Genomic DNA, 12,940 nt, shown 5'->3' on the forward strand with positions numbered 1-12,940 from the left:
GACAGAATTTAGAGGGTATACCTAGTATTAATTCTATGTGTAATCTTAAGGAACATGATATTTATGATTCAAATATATATTAGTTGACTACCATAAATACATCCATATTCACTTTTATGAAAAAGAAAACAATTACATGCTAATTCTTAATGGTCTGTGATAAATGGTGAAATTAATATGTCATATTTAAATTACTTTGACAATTCATGCAGTGTAACAGCAAGCTCCTAACAATGCTCATGAAGTTTAATGATGTATTTTTTACATATACATATGTGTTTATTTAGCCCAGGTGTTAAAACAAAAGTGTAAGTGTAGAATCAGGAATTAGACTGCTTGGTTTTCAACCCCAGCTCTAGCAGTTACAAACCAACGATCTTAGCCTGGTCACCCATCCTCTGTGTTTGTGCTTCAGTTTACTAATCTGGAAAGTATATATAGTTATAGTACTACTTCATTATGTTGTTAAGAGGCTTAAATGTGTAAGTTTATCTAAGTTTATCTACGTGTGTGTAAACATTTTATATATATATATATACACACACACACATATATATATATAGTGTGCGTGTGTGTGTGCAAGCGTGCGTGTGTGTGTGTGTGTGTGTGTGTATGTGCAGTTTAGAAGAGGTCTGGCATTTTAAAAGTCCTTTGCAAGTGTTAAAATAAAAGCAAAGATGTCTTTGTAACACTATATTGAAGAAAATTTTTTGCATAATCATTATTTTTACTTATACCAATATCTTTCAGTTTACTCTTCAAAAGAAAATGTGTGCTATATGTAATGGAAAAATGTGAAAATTAAATTAAACAGTTGATCAAGATACAGCATGTTTAACTTCAAATATTTCCACTCATTTTGGCAAATATTTTACATATCTTATTGATGCTGTATATTGGGCTTTGACTGATAGGCACTGGAAACATAAAGAGAAAATAGATATGTCTAAGGAATCCATAGTCTAGTAGAAGAAACTAACATAACTGTATAATTAATACACAGTGTGATAAATTCAGTGAGAGACAGACACTATGTTAATATTATGCCAATGAAGACAAGACAGCACTTAGTAAAACCAGTGTTAAAATGATATAATCTAAGGTTCGGTACTTAATTCTGAAGGCATAGAGAATTACTATTGGCCATGCCCATGTATCCTCAAGCTTAAGGGACAAGATTATGCTTTCTAAAGCAGACCGAGATTCCAGAACACCAGATTTTAAGTTTCATTCACTGGAAGTTTCATCAAATAAAATTCTCACAATCAGTAAATGTGCATGGATGATTGGAGGAGTATGAGACTAAAGATTGTAAGAACTGTAACAAATTACATTTTATTATATTTATTATATATATTTAAATTATAAAAAACTCTAAGCAAGGTATAACTAAAATTGGACTGTGGCAAGAAGAGTAAATAGGAAGGGTTATATTTGGGGTAGTAAGAAAGGTATCTATGAGGCAGAGTTTTGAAGACCAATAAGATATGGGGAATACAATAGGGAATAAGGTGTAAGAAGTCTCTGGGATGTTCGTATTTTGGTGACAGTAGAAGTAATAGTGACATAGTATTAGAAAATAAAGAAAAAAAAAACAAGAAGTTTATGGAAGAGAAGAGAGAACACTAGAGGTAATGGTTTTCAATTTGAACATGCTGATTTGAAGTATCATTGGGATAATAACCGAAGAGTTCAGCAACTGATTGAAACTCAGGCAGGAGTTAGAGTTGGAGATGAAGATTTACTTAACCATGCTAACTGAAGGCTGGGAGTAGTTGAGCTCCTACAAGAGGTGAGGTATGAATTGAGAGAGAAGACGGCTAGTAACAAAAATCTAGAAAATGCCAACAAGGAAAAATTGATAATAAGGAGTGACCAATTGGATACTTTTTGCTTTATGTTTTAGCTATTTAGTTTCTGACAATTTCTTGTTATTTAAAGAGAATCTGTAAATATGTAGAAAGGGGCCCTTTTGTCCACTACAAAAGCAAAAATTGAATAATATTTCCATTTATCTCTGCCTAGCAGCAAGGGAACAGAAATATGGTCAAAACTACTCTAACCACATTTTCCTAATTATGACTTTGGCTTAGTGAAATGTGAGGTCAGAAAACTGGGTTTACTAAAAATTCAGAGTTCCCTGATAGTGAGAAATGACTGAGGTGTCACTGACAGGGACCTAACCCATTGTTTGGGGGCTATGATCTTTTTAGTGACTTCTGTGGTTCAACCAGCTTTCCAATAAATCACTTTTTTTCTAAGTCAGAGTTGTTTTCTGGGTGTTGGGTATGGACAAGATAAGAACAGAAACAAAGGAAATAAGACTTCACTAAAATTTAAGAAACACCATGAAAATGTCACAAGAAGTCCAATTAAATGACAGACATAATAATTGGTAGAATTTTGAAGATATAGTATTCAGTTATGTGTATGTTATGTCTCATTGATATTGCTATGTACTTTGTACTACCTTTAACAAATGAGAGAACTTTACAAAATGATTACTGAACACTTACTATGAGACAGATTGGCAGTGGGAATAAGTAATAAACCAGACAAGTTAGCTCCCAGCATTAGGAGAACCTGAATTTTGCTGCCATTTCAGAATTTGCTATTGCCTTCTATAAACATATTGTGAAGTCCCAGATAAAGTACAGCAGTTAATGCTCTACCCACCATATTGCTTATTACAAACAACCATGCATTGACAACCAGATGCTGTTAGACTTTATTTTTAATTGATACAAGTATTTGCAAATTGTTGTCCTTGTGATGTATTATCATTTTATTTTATTCATTTTTTGGTTCATTTTACTCTATGCTCTATTTTTTAATCCTTTCTTGAAAAAAGTGCTAACTTGTAATTAGTCATACAACGCAACTCTCCAAAGAGAAAGCTGATAAATGCAAAGTTTTAGTTTGATTTAAAATGTGGATTCACAGGCCGGGCGCGGTGGCTCAAGCCTGTAATCCCAGGACTTTGGGAGGTCGAGGCGGGTGGATCACGAGGTCAAGAGATCGAGACCATCCTGGTCAACATGGTGAAACCCTGTCTCTACTAAAAATACAAAAAATTAGCTGGGCATAGTGGCACGTGCCTGTAATCCCAGCTACTCAGGAGGCTGAGGCAGGAGAATTGCCTGAACCCAGAAGGCGGAGGTTGCGGTGAGCTGAGATCGCGCCATTGCACTCCAGCCTGGGTAACAAAAGCGAAACTCCGTCTCAAAAAAAAAAAAAAAAAAAAAAAAATGTGGATTCACAAGGAAGCCCTCTGACTATAAGCACCTTTCCTGATATTCCAGGTTTTTTTCTGTTACTACGTTGAAGTTAATAAAGACAGTGTAGACAGAGCTGTCCTTACTGTTTGTCCTCGGCTAAAGTCTTGGGAAAGCTCTCTTATTTTAGGTCTCATTTTAATCCATTGCTTTTTAATCAGAGAAGATAATTGTATTTTATATTACATTTAAATAAATTAAAGATGCTAATAGTCTTTTAATGACCTCATAATATTTTGAGATAATGCTTTCAGCATCCGCTTATTTATTTTAAGACTTAAGTTCCAATGCTAAAGAAAATTTGTCTTCTCAGCAAAAACATTTGCTTACATGTAGTTTTTCATACTGTGCACACTTCTTATATGATATAAATCTCTTGAAGAGAAAGAAAACACAAATTTACACATTTCAATATATTTATTTTAAAATTAAACTCAATGAGTGGATTTTACTTTTCATTTTCACCTAGAACAACATTTTATTTTAAGAAAGTGAATATAGGCCACTGGTTTTATTGTAAAGGGCCTTGATTTGAATTCATGAGTGCTGAATTTTAGTACTGTACTTTTAAATGGCACCTCAGAAGTAGGTCATTTTTCTCTTTTCTTTCTTGCTTCTTTCCTCCCTGCCTTCTTTGGTGTGTGTGCATCTACTTTTAATTATCTAACCTTTTTCCACACTTCCGTAGTAGGAAATATCAGAATCAACCTTTTCTTTTCCTTCACATTCCTTCCTATGCCTATTTTCTACGGTGGCTTTTCGGAAGAACACAACCATCTGTATATTCCTACCTGGGAGTGACTTTCTGCATGCTGGGATTATCATCCACTCCTACCTATGACCCCAACTTGGGGAAAGAGTGTTTACAGAAGACTGAGGGAAGATGAAACCTTAACTTTAGCCTATCAGACTTTCAGACCAAACATGAGGTTCAACAGGGTGATAGAAGTCACAGCCATATCACCTTCACATATGCAACTGAACTTGTGACCATGTTCTTTGTATTTATTTTTTGCTTCCTTTCCAATCTTAGGGATTAAGTGGTTTGCAATGTTTAAGAGCATGAACTTAAAATCCACCTCTACTACTTACAGACTATGTCATCTTGGACAAATTTCCTGCAACTCAGTTTCCTCGTCAATGGAAAACATAGCAGTAATGCCTGTCTCATTGGCTTATTGTGAGAGTCAAATATATTACATGCAAAGCACAGAGAATACTCCCAGGCACATCACAAATACCTAGGTTCAATAAAACTTGAGTATTCATCTGGGCCTGGTGGCTCATGCCTGTAGTCTCAGCTACTTGGGAGGCTGAGGCAGGTGAATCACGAGGTCAGGAGTGTGAGACCAGCCTCACAAACATAGTGAAATCCCATCCCTACTAAAAATACAAAAACATTAGCTGAGCATGGTGGCAGGCACCTGTAATCCCAGCTGCTTGAGATGCTGAGGCAGGAGAATCACTTAAATCCTGGAGGCGAGATTGCGCCGTGTGAATTATGTTATGCAATTCTAACTGGGTGGCCTTATTCTCCTTAATACTTGAGTCACATTCCTCTTTTTAAGTAAAACTGACCATGTCTATGACTTTTAAAGTTTCCACACTGCCTATGGAGTCAAATTTGTTTCATCTAATATTTAATATGTTTGCTGTCTGGCCCCATCAAGTCATTCAAACTCCAATTCCTAGGGGACAAAAACTAAATTTCAGCCCAAGTGGCTTACTAAATATGTTATAAATAAAGTTTGGGCTTCCTTATGCTGTTGTTCAGAAATATCTTATTTGACATGTCTTTAACTTACTTGCATACATGTCAAAAGATTTGTGATCATAATAGTTTGTAAAAGGAAAGAGCATGTTAAAGGAATTAGCATAATCTAATATTTTTATCCACTCAGGACAAGAAATTTTGAGAGGAATTCCAAATACTTTGTTTAATTCAATTTTCCCAGCACAGTTTCAATCATTGCTAGCCTGATTCATAGAAAAATTTGAATCTCTGAAATATTTTTATTTGTCACCTATACTTCAATAAAGGAAACAGAAAAAAAAAGAACCATAAGCTTAGAGAAGTTAAGTAACTTGTTTGATGTGAACTCCAGTGCCCACATGGTTACTGTAGTCATATGGCTAAGAATAGACGTAAAGCTAAATATTTTTTATTTATTAAAGTTTAAGCCAAATTTGGATAAATATGAGGTATATAACATTTTTATTTAACTAAAACAATATGTTTTTCCTTGGCCTGCTTCCCCTTTTTGTCCCCTCAAAAATTTAAGCTGTTTTATAATATCTGTGCAGTTATAGCAAATTTGACCAATGATTCGACTTTTGTTTTCACTGAAGTATGGGAATGACACAGTCTAACATATTTCTTGGTATTTAGATCTTTGTTTTCTAGAATGAGTTTGATTATATTTTCATTCTGTGAATTTCTCTAGAGTATGACACTATTCTTTCCACCCTTGCCACTAATGTAAACAAATCCGGGCTTGTGAAAAATTTCCTCTTCTGTTTAGTCATTTCATTATTTCGTGATGTGTGTCATTTGTATTTCTATGTAGTTGAGGATTTCATCAATTGGTATTTTGACAGCAAGCATAAAACGTGATGTGTGTGTATATGTGTGTATTTTTGTTTGCCTATTCAGCATACTGAACATGCAGATATTTAATATGATATTTCAACTTTATTTATTATATTTTGTTTACATTATGGTATACCACATATAAGTCAACTTTTAATCCTATGGTTAATATTTCAAAAGTTTTTTAAGTTAGTTATTTAATACTTTCTACTAACATTTTGAAATCCTGTCTATCAAGAGATCTGAGGTATAAATATTATGTTTATGTTTTAGATATTTAAAACCTTTTGTGTAATAACTGCTCAAAGTTTTGGAAACATCATGGCTGAATGGCCTTGAATAATATACCTGAGTCCTAGGAATCTGAGATGAAAAGTTAGGGTTCAATGATAAAACACTCTTTCTTCTACAAGAAGGTTTGTGTGAAGTATGAGTTTATAGACATTTATTGTATTTCTGAATGAAATCATATATATAAATAGTGTCAGTTAAAACTCCTGTCCTGGAATGATTCCAAACTAGATGGTGCTTTTTCTTTGCAGCCTATATGCCCTTGGACATGTTTCTTAACCACTTTAACCTTAGTTTCTCATCATAAGTGGAGTTAATACTACTTTTTACCTCAAAGCAAAATGATTGCTTTCAGGTCTATGTGGAGCCCACAACCTTCATGACAGGAAAGTCAAAGAGACTGACAGGCTGCATATGCCAGCTTTCCCTAGAAATGTTGAGAAAGTAATCACAAAATCTAAAAAAAGACAGCTAAAAGATTTTTGTTGCTGTTCCATTTGCTCCTCAAGCTGAGAAGCAAGATGGGAACAGACAGGATCAACAAGCTTCCTCGAGGGGCATAAAAGAGAAGATATTTGCTCCTATTTCACAGTGTATTGACAAAGGTGTTTCCATAGATAATAATGTTTTGGCTGAGGGATGTCAACACAGGAAGCAACGCAGTGGGATTGGCCAAAGAAGAAAAAGGATGACAATTATGTATTTGGAATTTGTCTGAATATCAACAAAGGCAGGAAAAATTGGGTCTATAACATACCTACAATTGTTTTATTCTTATTTAATCTGCTGTGTGTGAAAGGATGTAAGTGACAACCCCCAATTGTCACAGAAAACCGTGTTTTACTTCAATAGCTTGGATGATGATTTCTATATCTAGCACAGATATATACATCATAAAATTAAAAAACATTTAGCTAAGTGAATCAGAATTAACTTATTGATATTACTTATAATATCTGTCAAAATACATTTTGGACAGACTATGTCATTGTTAAATAACGTAAGTAGTTAAAAAGCTGGAAAAAGATTTCTGAACTTCTAGAGTAGTGTTTGTAAAACAAACTCTCAATAAATGCCTGTTGAGTAAATGAAAGTGGGATCTCTTAGTTGCATATATTGTTGAACTATAATTTAAGGGGAATGCAGAAAATAATGGCCAACCCAAGAGATATTTTTTGCTAAGAAATTCTGTAATCTTGCGGTGTTCGTACATGAAATAAACATTTATTCCCTATGAATTCTAAATTATCTTATATAGGTTTTAAATTAACATGAAAGTACCTTCAATTCTGCATATAGGGATGAGAAGCCATCATATGCAGTGTGAAATTATTGAAGAAAATTCAGAGGCCTAGAATACAGTGGAGCTAGCTGCATTCCTATATGTGTTTAATAAAGATTGTAGAATAAACACAAATAGGTTGAGAACTGGAAAGTTTAGAGTAAATAAAGAATTCTGTTAATACAGCTAATTCTGTGAATATGTTTTCCACATGTCAAAAGTAAAATGTGCAAAAAAAATTTAATTTGGCTAAAGATAATATTGTTTGACTCTATTAAATATTTATATGCACTCAGCAGTTTTGATTCACAAAAAATCCACAAATTTAAAACTGACCATTCCTCTATTTTATGAGATTAAGAATAACACGAGTATCGTGTATTACTCATAATTACTTGAGATACATTCTGGCTAATTTTGAATATTATAATCTCTAAGGAATTTTTTTTTAAAAAGATGAAACTTTGTGATTGCAAATACATTCATAATCTTGCTCAATCAGCAGTTTTGCTGCTAGTAATGTTCAGATCCTCACAACAAGTCTACAGAATTGCAGGAGTGCAACATAGCTTATTGGTTATTTTTTTATTTTTTAACACTTTCTTTTAAATATGTGGCATTCAGCTAATTATATGACTAAAAATCTGACTCAACCACAGAGTCATTAATTTACCAGCAACATGTGGACATGGTATTACTCTTCTTTCCAGGGAAAATGTATATGTCGTCTTCCCAGGAAAATGAACAAGCTGGACTCCTAAAGCCAGAAAGGGTTATATTTTATGAAGTGCCTTCTGTCTTACTATTTTCAGTAGCTAAGTTACTATCCCTGACAAAGTCTGATTGGGCTCTGCTCTGATCCTCAAGACTCTGCAGGTGGATTTGTTATTCTGTGATCTCCAGTCACTCTTTTAGTTAGCACCATAATTATTTAGCATTTATTAATTAAATAAAATATGTTGGTTTGTTTCCTAGCTCAATCCTATTCTCCAGAAATATTCTTATTCCATTAGCTCCCTTTTACTTTCAACATGGAAAGCATTCATCTTTCAGCCTTCAGCTTTAATTGATGAGCATCTTACCACCACTCGAGAGATTCATGGCCAGAAAATCAAGAGTGGGTATTGGCAAATATGGATATGGGGAGGGGTGTTTAAATATGTGGCAAGAAACAGTACAGAGTAACTGAGTGATATATTTTCCTGAAGGGATAATTCAACAGAATGTATCATTTTTATTCCCTTTAATTGGGTTGGTTTTTATAGTGAAAATAAAGTATAAACCTTCTTTTTCTACAATGGGAATTCTCTAAAAAGAAATTACCAAGGATTTGTTGTAATGGAAAAATACATCCAAAGCCATTGCCCCAAATGGAACATGTTAACTGCAATGGTACAAGTGTTCTCTCCACTTTACCAAAAGAAATGTTAGTAATAATGATGTCCAGAAGACACTTTCCCCACAGTATCCAAATTCAAGTTACAATTAGCTTCCTTAGGATTTTAGATTACTTTTAATATTTGCATAGAGCACATTTTAGAATGATCAAGGTCTTGATCTGTCATGAGTTCCACAAGAAGATGTTCACTTTGACAAGTATTCACAGGCAGCAAATCTTTTTCTGGGTTGTCCTGTTTGTAATATTCTTACCATAATGAGAATGAATAATATCTAATCATAATTAGTGCTATGAACCATGAGTAGAAACAAATAAATACTCTGTCATATAACATAGTGGGTATAATTAAAGATACCTAAATTGAAAATATGATAATCTTTAATCTGTACTTCCTAAATAATATTATTGTGTTAATGTTTTTCGCTCAGTAGCTCACCCTAGATAACATAGAGTTTGAGATGAAGTATATTTGTTGTTATAGCTAAATATCGTCAGAGATCTAGGAAGTAATAAGGTATATTAATTAACAGAGATAAGGAATGATATATAGGACAGTATTTTTAACATCAGAACACATTTTACTTTTTAATTAAAATGTAATTTGTTTAATAATTTAATGTGACAAAATACACAATGAAGAGAAATCTAGGGAACTTTCATAATGTAGCCAAACAGGCAAAAATGCAGAAAAAGAAAATCTATGTATCTTCCCTTCCCTTGAAATGTTGATGAAAGTATTAAAAATAGTTTCATATTTTCATCAAGGGTTAGATTGAATAGCTTCAAACAACTTTTTCCAATACAGTAAACTCTTGTTTATCAAAATCTAATTTTTCTTTTATCCACGGATTAAAACCTACCTTTTTAAAAGCAAGTTAAAATAGTTTCTTTAAAAAAAAAAGAAAAAAGCCTATTTTTAAAATCAAGTATTGAAAGGTCTATGTGATAGAATCAAAGAAGCATCAGAAATTGGTTCAAGACCAAATTCAAGGTGCTTTCCAAAGCTTTCTTCTACTATAAGAATGGAATCAGGTTATATGAATAAAATCAGGCCCAAGCTCTTTTCAAGACCTTATGACTCTAGTGGAGAAAACAGGACAACATATTCTGTTACTTCTCTACATATACAATTCCCCAGGGATGCATATGTCTGAAAAGGGAAAACAGATATTTTAAGCATGTCCTCAAAATAAACAGAAAGGGTGATATTTGATCTTCTAGTAAGTGCTTTTCAGTATTACTTAAAATCCCAGAAAGTCATATTAAATATGATATCTCCACTTTTCTTATTTTTCTTCTCCATTTAGACCTATAGAAAGCAACTGTAAATATATTTGTGTAAAACACTGTAAGGAATCGCACTTTTCCCCTAACCTCAGAGTATAAGTAAAGCCAACTTTATTTCCTCACACTTACAAAGTTGTTGAAATGACTTAATCTTTACAAGTGGTGCAGATTAGAATGTCTAGTCCAACGTGTTTTACTTACTTATAGGGCAGCATATGGTTTAAATTGCCTACTGAATGGCAAAAGAACCCTTGGGAATTAACTATCATAAATTCACTGATTACAAATCCATATTGTGTGGTTTTATGAAGATAATAGCAAAGGATATTCTTAGACAACAGGTTGAATTCATATAAGTGGCATTTTGGGCCCTGTACTGGGAGTGTACATTTTTGTTGCAAGCAGTATTCCTGCACGTGTGGCGGTTTATTGAAAATGTAATCTTATCAAATAGATGATCTTTTGGTTTTCTTTCCATCTAGTTAAAAAAATGCTCATTTCTCATTCTTCTTTTCATGAACACCATTTATTTTACTAGTGAATATTTCTTTTTTTTTTTTCATTTGTCCCATTAATTTTTTCCTCTTTAGGTGCAATCTAGCTCCTGTGGTGGAGTTTGCTGCAGATGTGGGAACTAAATCAGATTTTATTACCATGAATCCATCAGTTGTACAAAGAGCATTTGGAGGCTTTCGAAATGAGAGTGACAGAGAAAAATTTGTGCATAGACTTTCCATGCTGAATGACAGTGTCCTTTGGATTCCTGCTTTCATGGTTAAAGGAGGAGAGAAGCACGTGGAGTGGGTTAATGCATTAATCCTTAAGAATAAACTGAAAGTGCGAACTGCCTATCCATCACTGAGACTTATTCATGCTGTCAGAGGGTAAGTGACTGGAAAGGACCAGCCTGTCCTTGGCACAGTGGAACACATATAACTAAACATTTTCCCTGGACAGGAAGAAGCTTCAGTAAAATCTCCAAATGGATATATGTTGCCATTATTTTATAATGGTTACTCTATTTACAAACTTGAAAATTGTTTATGTACAATATGATTTTAACTTATCCTCTTTTTTGAAAAAGCAAATTGTTGAACTTGGCACTTATTTATGTCTGCTCATGACAAGACTACTAATTTTTATATTTTTTACACTAAAAAGTAATAAGAGTTCATAGTAAAATTAATGAGTTTTTGGGTAAAGAACTACAACAGAAGTGCTGAATGGCTAGTGGGCAATATTGTGTAAGCATAAATGTTAGATATATTTAAGGAGCAATTAAGTCCCATCTGTAGCCAAGAGGCCTATAGTGAGAGAGGAGTCTGGCTGAGATAAAAATGTCTTAATGCTTCCCCCCAAAGTCACAGATACTGTTTTAATGAATTAAGCCAGTATTTCCCTTTTATTAAGACAAGCTCGGGAAAAAAAATTAAGATACAAACTCTTTCTTAAAAGTAGAAAATGGCTAAAAGATTAAATTCGCTCATGGGGCATGCCATGCACACACATAAGCGTATAGAGTAGATAAATCAAAGATGAGCAATTACGTATTTTTACTGGAAGTGTACTGAGTGTCAGATACTGTAGCTACAAAAATGAAGAGCTGATCACTACCTTTAAAAAATGCATAGGTTTTATGGTAGAAAGAGGCATATACAATTCACTAGTGGCATAATAGAGGAATATATTGTCAGAGGTGTATAATTTGTCCCTTAGTTTCACAAAGAAACTTGGAAAGTGGACCAAACATTTGAACTGGACTTTAAAAACAGAATAGCAATTGCCAGGGGTTAAAAGAGAAAGAATAAGAAAACCAAACAGAAAGAAATGCTGTTGCATTATGAGAGGGTGCCACAGCAAGGGAACGATGAAGTGCATAGTAATAGTATGGAATGATGGAATCTGTTGTGGAACCCGGAATACAAAGTTGGAAAAGTAACTAGGGATTGATTGACAAGGGAAGTGAGTTTATGCTGTATGAGGCACAGTTAGATGTCTAAACTTAAGAACAAATCTTGTAACTGCAGACATTTATTTTACAAGGACAAGAAACTGCTAGAAGCATAAAAACCAATTAGGCTTTTGATTAATTTATTCGTAAGATAATAAGGATGTAGGACAGAAGCAGTGGACTTAAGAAGGAAGGGCAAGTTCAGGGGGCCAATTAAATACAATGGTTACAAGTCCTGAAAAAAAAAAAAAAACAGGTTTCCAAGCCCAGACTTAAAAATAGTTTCGTGTACTGTAATAAGAACTGGACTAAGGTGTTTTGTTTTGTTCCTGAGATAGTTCCTGCAAAGGTTTACCATTTCCTGTTTAGATATCCAGATAGTTTTCTGTATTGTATTATTCTGCACACAATTAAATTGTGTTCTTATAATTAGATCATGGTTATTCAACACACATTCTCTTGGTGTTTGACAGGAAGTTTCAGCAAAATAAGATAAAAATACATATATTTGGAGGATAAGAAACTATTTTTTTTAAGTTACAGATATCCCTGGTAATTACAATTTGACTGTTTAAAAAACAATCTTAAGAAAGAGTAACTTTTACAGTGCATTGTGTTAAGAATATGTCTGTTTTTGTCTGGGTATCTGTCTAAGTTACAGATATCCCTAGTAATTACAATTTGACTGTTAAAAAAATTAAGAAAGAGTAGCTTTATAGTTCATTGTGTTAAGAATATATCTGTTTTTGTCTGTTTGGGTATCATCTTATCCTAAAAAGTATCTTAAAAAGATAACTTTTCCATCTTACACACACAAACTCTCTCTCTCTCTCTCTCTCTCTCTCTCTCTCTCTCTCTCTCTCTC

The 12,940-nt window shown here is 33.5% G+C and overlaps 1 protein-coding gene across 1 annotated transcript in view; it reads left to right on the forward strand.

Moving 5' to 3' along the window:
- ST8SIA4 (ST8 alpha-N-acetyl-neuraminide alpha-2,8-sialyltransferase 4) overlaps positions 1–12,940 on the forward strand; it is an 89,517-nt gene that overhangs the window by 32,587 nt on the left and 43,990 nt on the right. Inside the window, exon 4 of the mRNA XM_032275601.1 lies at positions 10,715–11,008. Coding sequence (XP_032131492.1) covers positions 10,715–11,008 — 294 coding nt within the window. The remainder of the gene's footprint in view (positions 1–10,714; positions 11,009–12,940) is intronic.

This window comes from Sapajus apella, unplaced genomic scaffold (assembly GCF_009761245.1).
Source record: "Sapajus apella isolate SASKATOON/1434 unplaced genomic scaffold, GSC_monkey_1.0 scaffold1, whole genome shotgun sequence".
Lineage (NCBI taxonomy): Eukaryota > Metazoa > Chordata > Mammalia > Primates > Cebidae > Sapajus > Sapajus apella.